General features: G+C 31.9%; 3 protein-coding genes across 3 annotated transcripts; 2 read left to right on the top strand and 1 right to left on the bottom strand.

Annotated features, from left to right (window-relative positions):
- The first annotated feature begins 317 nt into the window (after positions 1-317).
- On the top strand, positions 318-5,268 carry LOC124913890 (kinesin-like protein KIN-7F). The gene is made up of 14 exons (XM_047454323.1): positions 318-663; positions 895-1,318; positions 1,403-1,492; positions 1,571-1,671; positions 1,743-1,856; positions 1,939-2,020; positions 2,111-2,178; positions 2,270-2,335; positions 2,419-2,543; positions 2,620-2,965; positions 3,042-3,140; positions 3,218-4,123; positions 4,255-4,661; positions 4,735-5,268. The coding sequence occupies exons 2-14, from the start codon at positions 1,078-1,080 to the stop codon at positions 5,054-5,056; spliced, it is 2,967 nt and encodes a 988-aa protein (XP_047310279.1). The 5' UTR covers positions 318-663; positions 895-1,077; the 3' UTR covers positions 5,057-5,268.
- A 7,228-nt stretch (positions 5,269-12,496) lies between these two features.
- On the top strand, positions 12,497-16,167 carry LOC124914277 (probable LRR receptor-like serine/threonine-protein kinase At4g36180). Its single transcript, XM_047454790.1, has one exon. It carries the CDS (start codon positions 12,561-12,563, stop codon positions 15,954-15,956), a length of 3,396 nt encoding a protein of 1,131 aa, XP_047310746.1. The 5' UTR covers positions 12,497-12,560; the 3' UTR covers positions 15,957-16,167.
- A 4,156-nt stretch (positions 16,168-20,323) lies between these two features.
- Positions 20,324-21,647, bottom strand: LOC124914800 (V-type proton ATPase 16 kDa proteolipid subunit-like). The gene is made up of 3 exons (XM_047455408.1): positions 21,489-21,647; positions 21,117-21,402; positions 20,324-20,575 (listed from the first exon to the last, which is right to left on the bottom strand). The coding sequence occupies exons 1-3, from the start codon at positions 21,571-21,573 to the stop codon at positions 20,443-20,445; spliced, it is 504 nt and encodes a 167-aa protein (XP_047311364.1). The 5' UTR covers positions 21,574-21,647; the 3' UTR covers positions 20,324-20,442.
- Positions 21,648-22,687: the final 1,040 nt, after the last annotated feature.

Genomic DNA, 22,687 nt, shown 5'->3' with positions numbered 1-22,687 from the left:
TTTATTAATTAATAAATTGTTAAATTAAGATTCTAATTAATGAATTGTTAAATTAAGTTTCGTTATTTATGACTAATTGAAATTTCGAATCTAATGTTTAAAATTTTAATTTGAGTCTCCTTATTTTTTAAATTATAAAAAACAAGATTTTATGTTACAGTCATTATAATTAAATAACCGAAAATTTCAGCTAATAAAATTTATTTCATTTGCTTAGAGAATTAATGCCGGAAATTGTATGTTAGCTGTCAAATTCTGGTACATAATAAAGCGTCCTATTTCATCATCTTCTTCAACGATCCAATCTCAAATTAAACCTCCATTCTTAAGCTTTACCCATCCTGCAATTAATTAGCCACGCACTAATTACTCTCCCTCTCTCCATCTTCCTTTCTCTCTCCCTCTCTTCATCTCTCTTTCTCTCTCTCTCTCTTTCCATCTAATTTCCAGAGGAGAGATTCTGAAGCTGGAAGAAGAAGAAGAAGAAAGCAACGGTGAAAAGGGCGGGGATCACATTCCATTCGGAAGGGGGAGACAAAATTCATTTATTACTCTCTTCTCCTCTGTCTCTCTAATAATATCCATTACAGACGGGGGAGATAGAGATAGAGAGAGAAATTCTGGAATTCAGAGAAACATTCCATCTCTGCTGCCTTCTTCAAGGTATTATTATTATTATTATTATTATTATTTAACCTATTTGCTTTCATTTTTCATCAATGGAGAAAAAAGAAATGAAAACAATTCATTTTCCTTTGTCCTCCTCTGAATCATGTGTTTGACAGTCTGTTCAATGGGACCAACGCCATTAAAAACTATAGACAAAAACGTCAACAAATCTTAATTATTATTGTTAAGGCTTATTAACTCATGATTAAAACTTGATTATTGCAGACCATGATTGAGGATTCAGAGTATGGTTGGTTGGACCTGTTTTCTTTATATAAAACATGAACAAATGCCACATAAAGATGTTGTAACAGAGGAGGAAGAAGATAACTCATCTGTCTTCTCTCTATGATTGCCTGATTGATTTCTTCACATTATTTCCCACCCTCTCCCGACGACCACGACTAAATGGGGGTCAGCGAGGCAGGGGAACAACAACTGCCGCGGGTGGTGGTTACCGGCACAGGCGGTGGTGGTGGTGATGAAGAGAGGATCCTTGTATCTGTCAGACTTAGGCCTTTGAACGACAATGAGATTGCAGCAAGAGATGTTTCAGATTGGGAATGTATTAATGACAACACTGTCATTTACAAGAATGGAAACCTTCCATTGCCTGAGCGATCAATGTACCCCACCTCCTACACTTTTGGTATGAATTTTGGCTTCTCCATTCCATTTTTTACATCTTACAGTTGATGATCTTATCTTGTAAATTGTCTTTTTTCATCCCTAGACAGGGTATTTCGGAGTGATTGTTCTACTAAGCAGGTCTATCAATCAGGAGCTAAAGAAGTTGCTCTCTCTGTTATTAATGGCATTAACTGTGAGTGAAAACTCTTCTTCATCTTCTTCCCCGTTCAGTATTATCGTGTTTAATAACTGATATGAGAGATTGCTATAGCTACGGTCTTTGCGTATGGGCAAACAAGCAGTGGAAAGACACACACCATGAGTGGTATTACCGAGTACACAATAGCAGATATTTACAATTACATTGAAAAGGTACCCGAGATTCTAATATATATGTATATTTTCATGTTATACAATCAATAAACGGCTCATATTGTTTATAGCATATGGAAAGGGAGTTCATCTTGAAGTTCTCTGCCATGGAGATTTACAATGAATCTGTTAAGGACCTTCTCACCACGGATAACACTCCACTTAGACTTCTTGATGATCCAGAGGTCAATTTTTTTACTTTTGTTGGCGAATCTACCGAAAAAAACAATTCATTTGATTTTCTATTCGTATGGATTCAATTTGCAGAGAGGAACTGTTGTGGAGAAACTCACAGAGGAGCCTTTGAGGGATTGGAATCATGTAATGGAGCTTCTTTCGATTTGCGAAGGTAAAGAAATACATATTCTGTGGTTGGAGTAGCAGCCTTATAGTTTCTTTAACTAAATTTTATAAAGCCCTTCCTGCATTTCTTTTGCAGCTCAGAGACAAGTGGGGGAGACCTTATTGAATGAAGTCAGTTCTAGATCTCATCAAATCATCAGGCTTGTAAGATTCTTTATAGTTGTATCCAAGTGTTTCATCAATCTGATCAGAATATTAATGCATCTACATTCTTCTGTTTTTTTTCTTTTTGTAGACAATTGATAGTTGCCCTCGTGAATTCGTAGGGAGGGAAAACTCCAATGCCTTCTCAGCTGCAGTGGTTTGTATCTTCCTGTTAACTGGAGTTAATAGTGATGTAACTTTGAACATTTTCCTTATCTTTCCTTCTTCTTTTTCTGGTAGAATTTTGTTGATCTAGCTGGAAGTGAGCGAGCATCTGCAACATTGTCTGCTGGCACAAGATTAAAGGAAGGTTCTCACATCAATCGTAGTTTGCTGTCCCTAGGAACTGTGATTCGGAAGCTAAGGTATGTCAAATTTGTTGTAATTTGTAACGTACATAGTTCAATATTCATTTGATGTAATTTGTGGTTGTTAACACAGCAAAGGGAGAAATGGACATATTCCTTTTAGAGATTCCAAGTTAACCCGAATACTGCAATCTTCATTGGGAGGCAATGCCAGGACTGCCATTATCTGCACTATGAGTCCAGCAAGATGCCATGTCGAGCAATCGAGAAACACCCTTTTGTTCGCGAGTTGTGCTAAAGAAGTAGCCACGAATGCCCACATAAATGTAGTTATGTCAGATAAAGCACTGGTGAAACAACTGCAAAGAGAGTTGGCTAGATTGGAGACTGAATTAAGAAGTCCTAGATCAACAACAACCACTGTTCTTACACCAAACTTTTCAGCATTAGTGCACGAGAAGGACTTTCAGATTGAAAGGGTAATGACTAATGAATCAAATTAGCTGTTTGATGTTTCCAACTTTTGAAAACTAATATATTGTTAATCTTGTTCAGCTGGAAAAGGAAGTGATAAATCTGACATTACAAAGAGATGTTGCTCGATCTCAAGTCCATGAGTTGCTACAGCAGCTACGTGAAGAAAGAGATTCAAGGGTATATTTATAGTACTGCATGCTTTTGTATTAACTGAACTATAATTTTATTTACATGATATCTGTTTCTTCATACAGGCAGAGATGAACACCTACCCTCATATTCGCGTGCGAAGATCACCCGAATACGATGGAATCCCTGTACTGAATGCTTCTGTTTTAGCTTCCGTGCCATCATATGGAATTCGCACCAGAATGTCTGAGACATCACAAGATTACGATGGAAACAGCGATAGCGATTCAGAACTTAACTATGAACAGTCTGAACACGACGGTATATCTTCAAAGCTGTTCGTCAATACATCAAATTTGGAGCAGTGCAATTACAGTCAGGACTGGGAAGATATTGACGGACAAAGTGATGGAATATCAGAAGAATTATGCAAGGAGGTTCGATGCATTGAGACAGAGAACGCCAGTTTATACATGTATTCCGAGATGAGCGCATCATCTCCTGATAGACAAGAGGAGGAGATCTCTGAGCTGAAAATGTTCGAAAATGAAAACGAAAACAATGGAGGGTTGGAATTTGTCTCATCACCAACCATTGGTCCAACCTCCACAGCACACGGTTCTCCCTTTAACGTTCCTTCGCAGGAACAGTCTCCATGGACTATGACAAGAGATGTGTCTTTTCGTGGAAAGCTGCAGTTAAATAAAAGTAGAAGTTGCAAAGCGAGTTTCGTGACAGATCCACAATCAAATTTCTTCGAGGAACTACATGGTAATGAAAGTACACCTCCAAATGGGTTTGAGAAAGAATTCTCTGGAAGACCCGAGGGAATCCAGAGAAAGCATTGGGTACTAAACTATGAATCTGATGCTAAAGAGGCGTCCGAGCCAATTGTTGATATTAATGACCGTGAAGAAGAATGTGATGAAACTCCATGCGATATGAACATGAAGGATGTCACAACATGTTTCGAACCAAAGGAGGAAATGACGGCTGAGCTACGAGATGAGAAGCAAATTACCGATGCTCATGTAAGTTTCATTGCTCGACTCAAACTAAGGATGTGTTGGATAAAACTGAAAAAACAAGTGTTTAATGATCACTACTGTTTTTTTTAAGTGTTACCAACAGTTTGTATTTTTTGTTATGTGTTATCTGATAGGTTGATAAGCCTGAAGCAATGAAGAATGTGAGAAACATCGGTTTGGACCCAATGGAAGATGATGATGATGACGATAATTCAAGTAGCTTTATAAAAGGTATGAGTTCAGAAGAAGTGAAGAAGGAAGTAAAGGATGTTGGTTTGGATCCAATATTAGAAGATGATTCAAAAAGCATTTCAAACTGGGACTCTGAATTCAAAAGGCTGCAAAGAGAAATTATTGAACTTTGGCATATATGCAACGCTTCACTTGTGCATAGAGCCTACTTCTTCTTGTTATTTAAGGGTGATCCATCAGACTCCATATATATGGAGGTCGAGCTCAGAAGGCTCTCCTTCCTTAAGGAGACATTTGCAAATGGTGGGAAGATTGATGAAAATGGCAACACCCTCTCAAACCAATCAAGGTAAAGCTATTAAATTTGTAAAGATTTCATAAAGCAGATTTGAATTGTAATTCATTCACTGAATGGACAGCAGCTTAAAAGCCCTTCGACGCGAGAGGGAGATGCTGACGAAGCAAATGGAGAGGCGGTTGTCAGTTGAAGAAAGGGAGTGTCTGTTCCTGAAATGGGGTATAAAGCTCAATTCCAAGTACAGGAGGCTGCAGCTGGCGTCCATGTTGTGGAGCAAAACGGATGACATGGAACACATTTCTGAATGTGCTTATATTATAACAAAGCTAGTGGGTTCTTCCGAACCAAAGCAGGCCGCCAAGGAGATGTTTGCTCTCAATTTTGCACCCCACACTCCACAAAGGAGATCCTACTCCATAAAGCGTAGCGTCATATCCATCTTGTGAGTTGCGAATGTAAAAAATTATGTTCATATCCATCCATCCCCTCCTTTTCCCAACTAATTTCCACTTTAAGTTATCTTCATGCTGATTGTAGTAAGACATGTAAAAATGGAAAAACAATGATGTGTACATGAAAACTTTGTCATTCATAATGTCTTGATGTTGTGTCAGGCTTATTATTAATGTAATTTGTGGCAGATATGACCATGATTTACCGAACATAGGAGGGCGAATGTATTATTAAGGCTATAAGTCAATTCGCTCGTGAGTTGCTCGCGAGCCGCTCGGTCAAAGCTCGATTTGAGCTTGACTTTGATAGAGTTCGAGCCGACTCGTTTACATAAGAGGGCGAATGTATTGTTAAGGCTATAAATGAGTCAATCCGCTCGTGAGTTGCTCGCGAGCCGCTTGGTCAAAGCTCGATTTGAGCTTGACTTTGATAGAGTTCGAGCCGACTCGTTTAATATTCGAGTCGAGCTCAAAGCTATAATGATAGATTTGTCGAGTTTTTTCGAGCCTTATAATATATAATATTTTATTTATTTATTTAATATTAATACTTAAAATTAAAACAATATTTTTTTTTTCTCTTATTAAAGCTCATATAAAAGTCCCACACGATCTATATTTTTATATTATATTATCCTAAATCAAATTCTAATTTCTATTCTATCAGTTTTATGTCTCTTTATCTCCTTTTCATTTCTTCTTTCTTCACCATTCTTCTTCTTCCGTCTTCACCATTCTTTACTATTTTTTTCCTTAATTCATAACATCATTTCTTTTACTCATTTATAATAGGTTGATTCATTTTTTATGTTATCTCTCATATACATTATTTCTCTCATTCATTCACAAGAGACTTACGGATAAATTAAAATCTTTTTCATTTCTACTATAATTATTGCTTAGATAACTTTAACTTCTTTTTGTATGATGAGAAATTTATACTTATATAGATAGTTTTATATAGATAGTTCATTGACGAATATAGAAAAAAAACTATTATATATATTCATTAACTAGCCAAGAACAAAATAGCGTCAAGATAATTATATAAAAACAATATTATATATAATGATTTTTAATTTATATTAGAGTTGGATTGATAATAGAAAAAAAAAAAAGCTTAAACAATATTATGGATATAATAATTAATATATTATATTATATATTAAAAGACATAAAAAAAAATTAATATATTACCTATAATAAAAATATATTATATATAATATGGAAAGAAATAAAAAAAAGTAAATATATTGTATATAATAAAAGACATAGACAAATATTAGTATATATTTTATATGAGAAATGATTAGGTGAGGGAATTTGGTGAGGGAATTTGATGAGGGAATGACGTGGCATAATCTTATTCGCTGAAAAAATCAAATAATTTCTCTCTTTTCTCTCTTTCCTCTCACTTTTACATTTTCCAACCAATGACAATGAATGTGATGCCACGTCATTCCCTCACCAAATTCCCTCACTAAATTCCCTCACTCTATCACTCCTCATTTTATATATAATATGAAGAGATAAAAAAAAGTTAGTATATATATATATATTATATATAATATGTTGAGAGAAAAAATGAATTTACAAGATTAATAATATATTATAATATATAAAAAAATTAATAAATTTTTGCTATAAATAAGTTAATAGATTCTGGTTAATTCAAATATATATAATAATATTTAATAGAAAATAGGTTGAATTTTTTTTGTCAATATCTAGCTCTCTTAAATTAAGTTAAATTTTAGTTATTTGTTTTAACATTTATTTTTATATTAATTATTTTTAAGCTTAAATATTTTATATTATTGAATGCAGGTAGTTGTATGTGTGCTATGCTTGAAGAACCTGACTTAAAAAAGATTAATATATTTAATGTTCAAAAAATTTATATAATTTTGTACTTTGATTTTAGAATTTTATGTTTTAGAATTTTAATTAGTAATGGTGGTTTAATATTTTTAAACTATCATGTTTGTAAAATTTTATATTTTATTTTGAAATATCATGTTTTAAATGTTGAATATGTATGAAAGATTGATATTTTCATTTTGAAAATAGATTTTCGTTTGAGTTTGAAAATTTAATTTTAGTTCAAACTTTTCGAGTCGTGCCGAGGTTATAGATAAATAGTCGAGTTGAGTTCGAGCTCAAATTTATAAACTCGTTCGAGCTCGAGTTCAAGTTGAACTAATAAAAATTAAATCGAGTCGAGCTCGAGCTCAAGCTGGTTCGAACTCGACTCGACTCATTTGCAGCCCTAGTATTATTATATCATTGAGTTTGTTTGTATGTTCTTAGAATTGAATGAAATTTTGAGAAGTTAAAATAAATGGATAAAATCAATATGTTTTAACTCTTATTGATTCATATTAATATTCAAATAATTATATTAATTAATACGAATTAGATTGTATTTTTCTTTAAATGCACGTCAATCTTAATGGTTAAAACCCATTATATAAATAAATAAAGTCAAACATTGACTAAGGAAGAAAATACAGCCAATAAGATTTAGAGGGCACATGGCAAGCAAAGCAGCTAAGTTAGACTTAATTGTTTGGATACCTTTTTCTCTAGAGGCTGATTTTACAATTTATTTGTCAAAGGAAGGACCACTCTATTGCTTAGCCTTTTTATTTTGGGGGTTCACCAACACCAAAATAAATTTCTCATGTCAATAATGTTAATATTAATGAAGACTCATTTAAGAGAGGGGTCTTTTATTACACTTTTTTTATAACTATTTAAAAGATAATAATGTTAAGTTTATGAGTAAAACTAAAATTAAAATTAGAAATTTCACTAGTAAAAAGTTAATGTCTCATGATAGATTCCCAATAAGTATGTTTTAATTTGGTTTCACAAATCACAACTATAATGTCCGGTTTGGATAAGGATTTTTTTTAAAAAACTCGGGTTATTTAAAAAATAATAACTGACAATGATTTTGAGGAGGTGAGATATTTTTAGGTAAAAAGATTTAAAAAATATTTATATATAATAATAAAAAAATAAAATTTAAAATATATAATATTTTAATGAATAAAATAAGTGATATAATATAAGGCAGGAGAGCAAAATTTTATTTTGAATTTGGGTTATTTTTGTCATGTTAGTTATCTCCACATATTAAATTCTAGTCACAAAAAAAAATCTAACTAAAGTAAAAAAAAGGAGTTTATCACAATAATTTGTTGTTAACATCACTTTTCAAACCAAACAAGTACTTATGAGTTATTGGGTTGTTGAAAAAAGGTACAGCTAGCAGAGATTCCATTTAACTAATAAAACAAAAAAGTATAAATATTCCAAAAGCCATGTAACTATTTCTACTTCAAACTAAACCCACAAAGTTATAATTGTGCTTTCTATCTTTCCCCATCCAGAATTTGACAATTTGTTTGATTTTGGATTTCATTAAAAAAAGAAGAAAAAAAAAAAGTTATTTAAATTTTAATTAGTTTAATTATTCAAAGATCTTTTAGTATTTAAAATTTAAATTAATAAAAATAAAGTAAATATATAGAATGATTTGATAATTAAAATTATAGTAATATGGCATCTAACTTTTAACCAAAACAAATCGCACATGGCCTGTTTTATTTACCATACATTTATGTAGATTCAAACTCTCGTAACTTATTTTGAAAAATAAAACAAAATAAAATACCTCTTAATTTGGCTTGCAAAATTGAATTCAAATGTGTCATCAATCCACATGCTTCCAACGGCTAGTCACTATCCAATCATCACTCCCAAGCATCCTCATTTATTTTAAAAGTTGATATTAATTTAATTTCCTTTCATACAACTTTATTTTAATATATATATTTTTTTTTGTTAAAATTTATTCTACCGATAATGTTACGACGATTATCTATTTAACTTAAATTATTTTAAGTAAGTATTGAATATAAAATATTTAATTTTTGAAACAAAATTCTTCTTACTTAAATTAAAATAATTATTTTTAAATTTTTTTTTTTATTTCAAAGTAAATCCTAATCATTATTTAATATTATTCTGGGTCTTATTTTTTTTTAAATAAATTCTTTTTATCAATCCATATTTGTGTAAAGCGAATCAATTATGGTAGAAATCCAAGTAAAAATAGGACATTACAAGCTATAATGATATAAAATAATGATATAAAAGAGTGTTGATTTTTGAAATGATAAAACATATATATTAATAGAACTGTGGTTAAAGGCTACTTTTAATAATTATGGATATATTCACCTTTCTTTTTATTTTACTTTAACCGATTTTCATGCAAAAATATAAAAATATAAAGAAAATATGTTCACAAATCATTTGGTTTATTTTCTCTTAGATACTGGGTTTGATATTGAATCAATTTCAAAAGTATATTGTTTTTTTAATTTATTAGAATATTTTAAATGATAAAAATAGTGTCTAAAAAACAAAAATTATTAGTTTAATTCTAATTTAAAATATTTTAAATTAAAGTCCGTAACTAGCCATAATTTGATGTGTGCTACATTCCTAAATTAAATAAATGTACGATTTTATGTACATCCATCATTCAAATATAACTTTATTGTACCATTGTCACTATAAAAAATTATAACTTATTTGGACGTGACGTGACATGACAAGAGTTGAAGTCTACCTCGAAAAAAAATGAAATTACTCTATATATATTTTTTTAATTCAATATAATTTACTGTTTTGTTTATCTAATTATTAAAAAAATTATAAAATTTACATTTATTCACTTATTTTATCTAAAATTTTATCGTTATTTATTTAAGCTCACCTTAATTATTTTCAAAACTAACCCCTCTTCTAAATTCTGGTACCGTCTCTAATTCCATCCCAGCTTTATTTGAGGTTTGAAGGTTTTTAAAATTACATAAAACATATATGCTTGTGATCTGAATAACTCTAGACAACACTTTAAAAAGAGTTTTTTCAAACCCCAAATCCCAAATATATATATATATAACTGATTTCAGTCATTTTCATTTTATCAAGTGGTCCATATTGCTTGTCAATTTTCTCTCTATTTTTTCTTCATTTTTTTCTTATATATATATATATATATATATATATATATTTGTAAAATATATTGATCATATATAAAAAAAAGTTTTAGTGAAATTATGGTCATGCTAGTCACAGAACAAACAAATCAATTCAAATATTTAAAATATATATTATCTTCTTCTTACTAATTACTTTAGTTTAATGATATAATCTTGGTACATAAAATAAAAAAAAAATAAAAATAAAAAAGAAGAAGAAAGTGATTTTCACTTTTTCTAGTTATGATTAGTCACCCCACTTAAGACTCATACCACATAATTGAGTTATTTTAGTATGCTTTCTACCCTTTTATTTAAGTTTGTTGCGCTCATTCAATGTTTCTCAACTATTTAAAAACTATCATTAACTTAATACTCTTGGTAGTGATTCTTAAAAATAGGATAAAATGTTTTGATTGTGGACTATTTATGTTAAATTGTAAATAATAAAAGGGTATCAGTTTATTTAAATTAAATTTAAAGTTGATTAATGAAGATTTCAAGTATTTATTTATATATATATATATATATATATATATATATATATATATATATATATATATTTAGGATAAATGATTTACGTGGTACTCTAATTATTCTATTTTAACCTTCCAAATATTTTTTTAAAATAAATCACCGTTCAAACTTTTAGAATTGATCACCAATTATTATTTTGTCAAAAAAATCCGCTAAGCATGTAAATCCTATTTTTTTTTTTTTAAGTTGATATTTTAGTACTTTTAGGGTGATAAAATTACCGATATTATAGGTATATCGAAAATACCTTACCGTAATGTATCGAAAATATTGATTTTTAAGGTATACCAAAAAAATGTAAGATATGGTACCGTATCGAAATTATTGTAATGAGATTTTCAAAATTTTAGTGTATCGCGATATACCAAAATAGTATTTATAAATTAATATATATATATATATATATAATATAATATAATATAATATAATATAATATAATATAATAACGAAGAAAATAAATAAATTTAATATTAATATAATTATAAAAACATAATTTTAAAAAATTAAAATATAATCATACGTTTATATTTTATTGAATATTGATAAGACCATACAATTAAAAAAAATACCAAATATTTAATCTCTTATAGAGGTAAAAATGAGTACCCAAATTTTCAATTATTTTTAAAGATATTTTTGTAATCTCATATTTAACTGTTGTTAATAGGTCTGCTTTTAGTTTAAGTAAAAGGAAAGTTGGTTTTTTTATGAGCATTTTGAGTCTTAAAATAGTGTAGGCATTAATGTGTACAAATAATTGGCTAAAAAGAGATAAATTCAACTTAGAAAAAGATCCTACATATGATGAACTTGAATTATGGAATAAGATGAACATATTAAAAAGAGAGATATTTTTATTAATTAAGTCTAAATTAAGTAATATTTATTATTATTATTAATTTATAATAAAAATAGCTGATACAATTGTGATATGACCGTTTTGAATCTTCCATCTCGTATTCACTTTAATTTAACTTAAAAACTATTTATGTTTATTCTTATATTTGAGTAACTGTATTAAAATTTTAATTTTTTTCAAGTTATTATATTTTTAAGTATGAAATGTATAACACAAATATCGTACCGAAATTAAATTTTATCAAGATTAAGGTAAGATAAATGTATGAATTTTTCTATACTAAAATTTTCGGTAAGGTATAAGATATAGATAAAAAAAAATTAAGATATACCGTGTCGAGTGTCGACTCATTAGGGATGACAATGAGGCGGTTTGGGGCGGAGAATGCATTTACCATTCCCGCCCCGTTTTAATTTCGGGAATTTTTTTAGTATCATCCCCGCCCTGTTCGTTTTTTTTGGATTTCGGAGAATCCTGCGGGGCACCGGGAATATTTTTTTAAAAAAATAAATAAAAACTATACAATAAAATTATATAAACGATTTTTTTTAATATAATATATATTGCAATGTATTAAAATTTTATACTATTATAAAAAATAACTTTACTACTTTTATAAAATATAATGGATAAATAAATATATTAGTGATTTAATATATTTAATTATATTTATGGTGTTCGGGGCAGAATCGGGGTGGATTGGGGCGAGGGACACAAATATCATCCCGTTTCATCCATATTCGGTTTCGGGAAAAAACCGTCCCAAACGGGATAATTCGGTTCGGTTTTCGCGGGACGGTTTCAAATTGTCATCTAATTACTCATCTCTAAATATTAATTGAATTATATAATTGAATAAAATAATGTTAATTTAGGATTGGATAAAAAAATACAACCGAACAAGCTCTTAACACTTTCGATAATATCCATAAATATTACAGTGGTCTGGGTCTGGGCTTACTTCAATGATTCATTAACCTATTTTCCTTCTTTTTCAGTGACCATCATCAGGGTTTAGGAAACTAAACTCACTACTCTATCCATGGCGGCCGGAATCGCTCTTCTCTCTCTTCTTATTGTTTTGACAAACCCTTTACTAAAGTGGGTTGCTGCCGCGGACGGACCCAATGCCGAGATTGAAGCCTTATTGGCCTTCAAGTTAAATCTTTATGATCCACTAGGAGCCCTCAGCGGTTGGGATTCGTCTACGGCCACCGCACCTTGCGACTGGCGAGGCGTCAGTTGCTCTTACGGTCGTGTCAGCGAGTTACGCTTACCCGGCCTCTATCTTTCCGGGCCCCTCACCGATCAAATTGCTAACTTACGTATGCTGCGGAAGTTTAGTATTCGTTCTAATTCATTCAATGGTACTATTCCTTCTGCCCTCTCTCAGTGCACTTTATTACAGTCTCTTTTGTTACAAGACAACTTGTTTTCCGGTCCCCTTCCGCCGGAGATCTTCAATCTCACAAATCTCGAGATACTCAGTTTGGCTGGCAACCAGTTTTCCGGTGAAGTACCAGATGATCTCCCTCGAAATCTCCGCTACATTGACATTTCATCTAATTCATTCTCTGGAGAAATACCCAGAAATATTTATGGGTTATCTCAGCTTCAGGTTATTAATTTCTCTAGCAATCAGTTTTCCGGCGGGATACCGGCGAGATTTGGGCAGCTTCAACTGCTTCAGTATCTATTGCTTGACAACAATCTTCTTGAAGGAACACTACCATCTGCACTTGCTAACTGTACATCGCTTATCCACTTGAGTGCAGACCGGAATCATCTCGGCGGCGTGATTCCGGCTGCAATTGGAGCACTCCCATATTTACAAGTGGTTTCGTTATCTCAAAACAATCTCTCTGGTTTGGTTCCTTCTTCAATGTTCTGCAGCGTGTCTTCATCTCCTCCATCATTGCGGATCGTGCAGCTGGGATCGAATGAGTTGACGGATATTGTCTCGCCTGAGACGACGAAGTGCTTAAGTGTTCTTCAAGTACTGGATCTCCATAATAATCAGATTCACGGCACGTTTCCTCTTTGGTTGTTTTCAAATGTATCGAATTTAACCAGTTTGGATGTATCCGGCAATTATCTTTCGGGTTCAATTCCTGGAGTGATCGGAAACTTGCTGAAATTGGAAGAGCTAAAGATGGCGAACAACTCACTTGACGGAGTTGTTCCTGCTGAGATTACAAAATGTCATTCTCTTCGAGTTCTTGATCTTGAAGGAAATCGATTTACGGGGGAGTTTCCTGAATTCTTAGGACATATCACTGGTTTAAAGTTTCTCTCTTTAGGAGGAAATCAGTTCACAGGGTCGATTCCAACCAGTTTCAACAACCTCACTCAGCTCGAATCCTTGAATTTAAGAGACAACAGATTGGAAGGATCATTCCCGGAGGAACTCATAATCTTAACCAATTTGACAGAATTGAATATCGGTGGAAACAAGTTCATCGGCGAGATTCCAGCCAACATCGGGAACTTGAAACAACTGTCGACTCTTAATATTAGTTCCAATGCCTTTTCCGGCACAATCCCGACTACTATTGGAAGGCTCTACAAGCTAACAACGCTCGACTTCAGCAAGCAAAACCTCTCCGGCGAGCTGCCATTTGATCTCACCGGATTACCCAATCTTCAAATGATTTTCCTTCAAGAGAACATGTTCTCCGGCGATGTACCGGAAGGTTTCAGTAGCTTGATGGGTCTCCGATATTTAAACCTCTCATCAAACTCGTTTTCAGGTCAGATTCCTTCTACATTTGGCTTCCTTAAATCATTAATCTCTCTTTCACTCTCAAACAACCACATCTCCGGCTCAATTCCTCCGGAACTGGGGAACTGCTCTGCTCTTGAAATATTGAATCTCCGGTCAAATTCTCTATCCAGCCAAATCCCGCCTGATCTATCTCGTCTCTCCCGTTTAAAAGAGCTTGATTTAGGTAAAAACAATTTAACAGGTGAAATACCACAAGATATCTCCAAATCCCAATCTCTAAATTCGCTCTTTCTAGACTCCAATCTTCTTTCCGGCACCATCCCATATGCCCTCTCTACCTTATCAAACCTCACAGCTCTCGATATCTCAGCAAACAACATAACCGGAGAAATCCCAACAAACTTCACACAAATCCCCAGCCTAGTTTACTTTAATGTTTCCTACAACAACCTTAACGGGAAAATCCCAGCAAAACTCGGTTCAAGATTCAACGACCCATCTGAATTTTCCGGTAACGGAAATCTCTGTGGCCGGCCGTTGGAAGCCAAATGCAATGATATCGATTCAGGCGGCAGTAGAAAAAGGCTGATTTTTTTGATTGTAGTGGTTGTCATCGGAGCTTGCTTGTTATTCTCCTGCTGCTGTTTCTACATATATAGCCTGTTAAAATGGAGAAAGAAGCTAAAAGAAAAAGCAAACGGAGAGAAGAAACCTAGCCCGGGCAGGACAAGCGGCAGCCGGACCAGCAGCGAGAACGGAGTGCCGAAACTGATCATGTTCAACAACAAGATTACCTTAGCCGAAACAATCGAAGCCACGAGACAATTCGACGAGGAAAACGTACTAAGCCGATCCAAATACGGGTTAGTCTTCAAATCGATTTACAACGACGGAATGGTGCTCGCTATCCGTCGCTTACCGAATGGATTACCCGACGAGAACATGTTCAGGAAAGAAACAGAGTCTCTCGGGAATGTCCGTCACCGGAATTTAACTGTTCTCCGAGGTTACTATGTAGGACCGCCCGACGTTCGTTTACTGATCTACGACTACATGCCAAACGGAAACCTAGCCACGCTTCTCCAAGAAGCTTCTCATCAAGATGGGCATGTTTTAAATTGGCCGATGAGACATTTAATCGCTCTAGGGATCGCTAGAGGATTATCGTTTCTCCATTCATCTGGGATTGTTCACTGCGACGTGAAACCGCAGAATGTTCTCTTTGACGCCGATTTCGAAGCCCATTTGTCTGATTTCGGTCTCGACAAGCTCACCGTCGCCACAGCGGACGAGCCGTCGAGTTCGAAGGCGACGGTGGGTACTGTCGGGTACGTTTCGCCGGAGGCGGTGATGGAGGGATTGTCGACGAAAGAATCCGACGTCTATAGCTTTGGAATTGTAATGTTGGAATTGCTGACGGGAAAAAGGCCGGCTATGTTTACTGAAGATGAGGATATTGTGAAATGGGTCAAGAAGCAATTGCAAAGAGGGCAGATTTCGGAGCTTTTGGAACCGGGTTTGTTGGAACTTGACCCGGAGTCTTCTGAATGGGAGGAGTTTTTGCTTGGAGTGAAGGTGGGATTGTTGTGTACTGCTCCGGATCCGATGGATCGACCCACTATGCCTGATATTGTGTTTATGCTTGAGGGATGTCGGGTTGGACCCGAGATTCCTTCGTCTGCGGATCCAACTTGTGAGGCTTCGCCCGTGTGAGAGCTCCTATTCAGTTTGTATTGGGTCAAGTAATTTTTAGTTTTTTTATTGAATGGATTTTGGTTGGTTATTTCTTATTTTGCTTAGAGCAGACAAAACTAATTAGTTTTCTCATTTCCTTTTCTTTCTTTTTTTCGGTTTTAATTTTGGGATATTAGCAAGATTATCTTAATTATTCTTTCTGATAATCAAATTTAAGACATTTTATCTTCATTATTTGCCTTATTTAGTGATTTGATTATTTGAATTAATATGAATGTTGTTTCTAATATGTACTAGTAATTAATTTTAATTGCATATTAAAAATGAGTTTTAATACTAATAGTGTCCACATAAATATTTATGTTAAAGAAGAGTTTGAAACAAAATTACTAACTAAAATATAAATATAAAAAATGTATTATAAGTCAATTTTTTACGTTTAATTATTAATTTATATTTTATAATACAAAATTAATATAAAAATAATATTTAAAATTATTTTATAAAAAATATCAAATCAATTAAAGTAATAATAATATTTATATGATTGAATAAAGTTCTAAATTCCATTTTATATTTTAAATATTTTGACGTAAAAAAAAATAGACATTCAAATCGGATAACGGGGTAATGGGTGAGTTCATCGAAGGAATGGGGTAGTCAAAGATGCTGAACTGACAGGCTCAGTAGGTAGCCAGTAATTAATTAGTCAGAGTGTGGGGTCCACTCATCTTTTCCTTCACTCACGTGAACACAATCTAAACGTATGAGCCGTTGATGCTTTGCTGGCATTCATACTTTAATAAATCTTTATTTTATACACCAAACTAAATATTAATATAGTCCTTTAATTCTCCAATAAAATAGATTCAATGTTACACTCTATAATAAATTATAAAATATATGTAATCTAGAACTTGTTTGATGGTCAAGTTTTTTTTTTTTTTGGGTTTTAATGAATAACAAATTATTACAAATTTAATTTATTTTTTGAAAAAGGTACATGTATAGTAAAAATGATGAAAATCGTTTAAGCACCAAAACAAAAACACGATATTAAGAGAGAAAAAAACCGTTACTAAATAGATTATCGAGCTCGTAAATTATCGAGAAGAACTATTAACTTCCCGACGGACTCTACCGGCTTTCCAAAATGAATCTTAAAAATCATTAGAATAATAGCATTATAAATAACACGCATCGGACGACTACGATCAGTGAAAGTTTAACGATTTCTCTTTAACCAGATAGTTCACCAAAAAATAATTGGGATGTTAACCCAATTGTGTAGGTATGTCATATTAGCCACATCAATCCAAATTTTCTAACAATTACCCAAAGACTCATGCATCACTCAATGAATTCTAGTGATACTTCGCAAAAAACTTCAGATATTAGTCATCCCTCGACAATACAAAAGTAAGTGAGTTGTCGATTGAACATCCTCGTTACACATACGACTAACAATAATACAACTTTTTTCATGCACATATCATCTGTAAGAATTCCATTGTGAATAACGCTCTATCTAAATAACGAGATTTTGGATGAAATCTTTGACTTCCAAAGTTTCTCTCATAAAAAATTACATGAACTCATCTTAAAGAACAACTTGTAGCAATGATGCCCCCACATGGAAACTATTTGTCTTGCCAACACATAATGTCTTGTTCAAATGAGATCATTTGTTTGCGTTTTACTAATTAAAATAACTCTATTATAGGCAAATTGTCCATAATGTTTAATCTTCTTCTATATCTATTTCGGTTAGCAAAACCAATAAGTCGAGTATAAAAAATGTCATTAACTTTGATATTTTTATATATAATAATGTAAGCAACTTCATAATATGTTGTAAGTAGAATTTTGATAATACACCAAATGTCGTGCAAAAAATTTATCGAAGAATAATTTCACAATGAATCTAGATTGTTCACGAAAACTTTTCCACATAGAATAATTTTTTTTCTCTAAATATTAGACTCTCCTTAATAATTAGACATTTTTGTAAAACAACGAGACCAATTCTAAAAATATTAAATTACTATAAAATATATTTTTTAATATTAAACATGTAAATTCGAAGTTATTATTGATATAAAAAAAAAAAATTGAGACCGATTATAAATAAATATAAAGAAGACCCATCAAAATATATTTCAGTCTCATCTTTTTTGAATTTTTAGGGGTAGGGGAGAGATTTGTGATGCAACTTCTTTTTTATTGTCATCTCCCTAAACAGTGGGTCCATGAGGAAACTGCTTCTTTTGTCGTCTCATTCAGCACTTAATTTTACTGTTGTGTCACTATCATCTTTTCTCCAGCATTTTTTTTTATTTGTCTGATTAAATATTAAAAGAAAAATAAATATGTATATTTTGAATGACAATTTAGATAAATAAAATGATTAATAATAAACCATTCTAAAGTTTTGGAACAAATCAAAAATATTTGAAACAAACCATGATATAGTTAAAATGTGAAAAGGAGAAACAAGTTAAACTTAGATATAAGATTCTGTGAAGCATACAATGATATTTTATTTTGCTTAATATTTTGTGAGAAATGATAAGGGACAAGAATGATGGTTCCTTTAATGGATTGATTTTTTTTTTGAAAAAATCTCTCATGTTAGATTTTTAATTCAATCAAGGTTTAAACTGATTTCTTGTCAAACTATTTGCGGAGTTTGTTCTGTATCACTAGAAAAATGGTGAAATTTAAGTTATTTTAGAGGAGAAATCTAATATATATATATATTCCAACTTTTAAAAATTAAAAATTATATTAATTGTCTAGGTGGTCAATTTGACAAATTTATATAAAAAAAATTGTAAACACACTCCAAATTATGTTTTGGAGCTCACTATATCTCTAATTATTGGATTCTTCCTATTTTTTTTTTTCAAAAATTTCATTTTTTAAATGAAGTGTCCTACACTGAGAGATCTTGACGGATAATAGATAAATGAAAAAATAGTATAGTATGGTTAGCCGCTACAAAATGTATTTCGAGAAAGTGGAGACGACATCTCACTTGTTTTTAGGAGCCTATTTGGGAACATGATTGGTATTGAGCGAGACATGCCGGAGTCCATCGTTAGTGGATAAAAATTGCGAGTTCGGTTGGATTGAGTCGATTACTCTCCAGAACCGGTCCCGAGATTTGGGTTGCCCCAGTCCCACATAGAAAAAATAATGATTTTTTTTGTTGCCTTAGGTCTAGTTTAAAAATTGATAATTTAAAAAAAAAAAAATTTGACATTTGAACCCATATCTAGTTCATATCTTAAACTATTGGGATACAACATATTAGGTATAAAAAAAAAGTTATAAAGTTTAACTAAATATTTTATATATTTAGCAAATGGGCTGCCTTAGTCCGAAGGATTACCGGGCTTATCCCAGGGCCGGACCTGTGTCTCTATCCTAGTTATTTTATGATGGATCATTTGGTTCAAAAGGAACCTTATAACATTCAATAATCATGTTCGATTGATGTGTGTCTCTATCCTAGTTATTTTCTGATGGATCATTTGGTTCAAAAGGAATCTTATAACATTCAATAATCATGTTCGATTGATTGATGTGTTTATTCTACCATAATAAAGTAGAATTTCTCAATATAACTAGTAGAGTCAGTTGGTTAGTGAAAGTGTTAAATTTTTTTTAGATTTCTAAATTTTTTAACACTAGTACTTTTATATGTTTTTTTAAAAAAATTAATTTTATATTTTCATTGTTATTTTTCAATTGATTAAATCTAGTTGTGTGTGTTTGGTGACATAATTGTTTTATAAGTTATGCTTTAAGTGACACTAGTTAATATTGTTTGACTTTATTTTAAAATAAACAATCCGTCTTAAATTGAATTGGATTAATGATGGTAGGGTTAAACAAACTAAAAACTTAAATATCAGAATAATTAAAAAGGAGCTTAGCCAACTGGATCAATTTGTTTTATTGCTAGACAACGTGGAGTATATTGTGCTAATTAATAATGTACTGGTCAAATCTGAAATAGTGACCGTTGTAAGAATCCTTTATTAAATAATGAGGACAAAATTCTCCATTGAATATTTTAAACTAATAATGTTTATTATATGTTTTCAATGAAAAAATAACCTTATCCTTTTAAAAAAAAATGTTCAAGTGTTTTCTATACAACACTGACCACACATGTTGTCTACAGGAATGATTTTGTCTTCTTAATTTAATTTCACCTGAAAATGGATATACGGATGGGGTCACAATAATAATTGAATATTCAATCACTACATTTCATGAGATATGTTTTTAATAGCAAATTATTGAACGAAATTAATAAAATAGAGATCCCCAAATATCAATGTTTAATTAAATTATGAAACTCAAATACGGTTACATATGAAAAGTGAGCAGCATTACAAAGCTTTATTATATTAGTTCGATCTCTAAGCTAATTAAGACAGTTTTTAGAACATTACAATCTCAGTAGTAATAGAGGAACACAAAAAATATCTCCTTATTCTGCTCTTGATTGTCCAGCTCGTGAAGATAGAATGATCCCGACAATGAGCCCATAAAGAGCCAATGCCTCCGCAAATATGAGAATCAAAATCATTCCAACAAAAAGTTTCGGCTGTTGTGCGTTCGCCCTGTAAATAATTTCAAATCAAAATTGTTTAAAAAAAAACACAGATTTAACGTAGTTCGTCAAGATAAAATTTGATTACGTCTATCCTTTAGATGAGAATATCAGAATATAGATAATCACAAAATAAACTAGAATTATAACACAAATTTATATAACACCCGGTTTCTGAAATCCTACCCCATAAAAAAACACTCAAATATACAATTCTATAACACAATTTTATATAACACCCAATTTCTGAAATCACAACCCATAAAAAAAACTCAAATATACCAGTCTATAACGTATAACACCCGAATTCTGAAATTCTATCCTATAAAAAAACACTCAAATATACAAGTCTATTCAAAACATACATGAAGAAGTGTATATATAATAGCATGCATGCACCAACTTAATTTCGACTCGAACTCATTATTGCATATTTATCCGAGAATGTTTTCGCAAATATAATTTATCTCGATTTATCGACATAAATAATTAGAATTGGAGAATATAAAAATAAATATTTTTACTTAAAAGCATTGAAGGTATATACATACCTAACGCCAGAATCGCCGACTATGCCTATAGCCATTCCAGCCGCAAGTCCGGCAAGACCACAAGCTAGACCGGAGGAGAGATGAGCATAACCGTCAAAAAGATAGTAGGACTTAGCCTTAGGGTTAATTCCTGTACTGATAATGACAGCTATGATCAAGCCGTAAATTCCCAAAACACCGGCCATGACCACCGGCACTATCGACTTCATCACCAGCTCCGGTCTCATCACTCCCATTGACGCCACCCCGACCCCACTCTTGGCTGTTCCATAAGCAGCTCCCATACCTGCAATCAATCAGTCAAACAGAAATGGATGGCTGAAGAAGAATCTCGAATATGGGTTAATCGATCAGGATCGAGATTTCTCTTACAGGAGAAAATAAGGGCGGATGCGGCTCCCAGAAAGCCGAAGAATGGAGCGAGCTCATCCCCGGCAAAAGTGGACGACGACGACATTTCTTAACTAGTTGCAGGTTTGTTTATGAGTGTTGGTTTAGTTCTAGACAACTCTGAGAGACGTGATCAATTTGATCATAACAGCTAGCCAGAGGAGGGGGAAAGAGAGAAAAATCTCAGGAACCTTCGTTTGAATTCACCGTACATGATCATCTTTGTTCGATAGCAAGTTCTATACTTTTTTTGTTTTTTTATCTTAATTATTCATCATCTACTGAAGCACAATATAGACAGACTCCCATTAGGGCCAAGCAATTATAAGCACAGAAAGCTTTGAAATTAATGTTGTGTTCCAAGCAAGAAGATTGATTCGACAGAGATTAATCTTTTTGCAAACATATGCAGAGAAACATCACAAAACATCAGATGTGAAAGTGAAACAAAAACAAAATAGACTTCAATATTTGGTTTTTTTATTGGGCCGATCCAATTTTATATTGGTTTGAATTTTGTATGTGTTGAAAATTATTTAAAAGGGCAAAATTCTATTAGCATATTATCAATTAGGGTTTCAGGTGATTCAATTTTATATAAACTCATTTCATAACTCTAAACTCTTATGTTATCGTTATATATGTTATGATTTTGTCAATAATATAATTTTTTTTTGGACATAGTCAAATTTTATTTTAGTGAAGTATCAAGCACGTTAAATATGTGTTTTATTTTATTGTTTACGCCATCTTTCGGAATTTGTTGTAACAAGATGAATGAAAACTCCACGTGAGGTTAAACTAAAACAAAATAAATATATATATTTTTCTTTAGGAGATTGAACTTTTTATTAAACATGCTACTAAGAAATCTCCACTTTGTGAAACAAAGTAAATTAAATGTTCAAAATCAAATGGTTGAATAAACATAAATATTTGGACTTTACCAACTTTTTTACATATTAGTTATAATTTCAGGGTACTTAATATAATAATCTCGTGTCATAACTCTATAACTCTAAAATATTATGGTATAATCTATGTTATTATCTACTTAATAATAATAATAATCTCTTTACAATACCAAAATAACAAGTTTATTTCTTTTGCGAATCGAGAAAAAATTATGTCTTTTTTTATTATTTTTTTATTATCATTTTTCACAATCAGATATGGCACTG

Source organism: Impatiens glandulifera, chromosome 9 (assembly GCF_907164915.1).
Source record: "Impatiens glandulifera chromosome 9, dImpGla2.1, whole genome shotgun sequence".
Taxonomy (NCBI): Eukaryota; Viridiplantae; Streptophyta; class Magnoliopsida; order Ericales; family Balsaminaceae; genus Impatiens; species Impatiens glandulifera.
The sequence above is the reverse complement of the archived record's forward strand: the minus strand, read 5'-3'. Positions and strand labels throughout refer to the sequence as shown.

Excerpts from the sequence above, each read along its gene's own strand:
- LOC124914277 (XM_047454790.1), top strand. The coding sequence starts at position 12,561 with ATGGCGGCCGGAATCGCTCTTCTCTCTCTTCTTATTGTTTTGACAAAC.
- LOC124913890 (XM_047454323.1), top strand. The coding sequence starts at position 1,078 with ATGGGGGTCAGCGAGGCAGGGGAACAACAACTGCCGCGGGTGGTGGTT. Across the intron at positions 2,021-2,110 it reads GCTTCTTTCGATTTGCGAAG|CTCAGAGACAAGTGGGGGAG; the intron begins GTAAAGAAATAC and ends TTTCTTTTGCAG. Across the intron at positions 2,966-3,041 it reads AGGACTTTCAGATTGAAAGG|CTGGAAAAGGAAGTGATAAA; the intron begins GTAATGACTAAT and ends AATCTTGTTCAG.
- LOC124914800 (XM_047455408.1), bottom strand. The coding sequence starts at position 21,573 with ATGTCGTCGTCGTCCACTTTTGCCGGGGATGAGCTCGCTCCATTCTTC. Across the intron at positions 21,403-21,488 it reads ATCCGCCCTTATTTTCTCCT|GTATGGGAGCTGCTTATGGA; the intron begins GTAAGAGAAATC and ends GATTGATTGCAG. Across the intron at positions 20,576-21,116 it reads GTCGGCGATTCTGGCGTTAG|GGCGAACGCACAACAGCCGA; the intron begins GTATGTATATAC and ends AATTATTTACAG.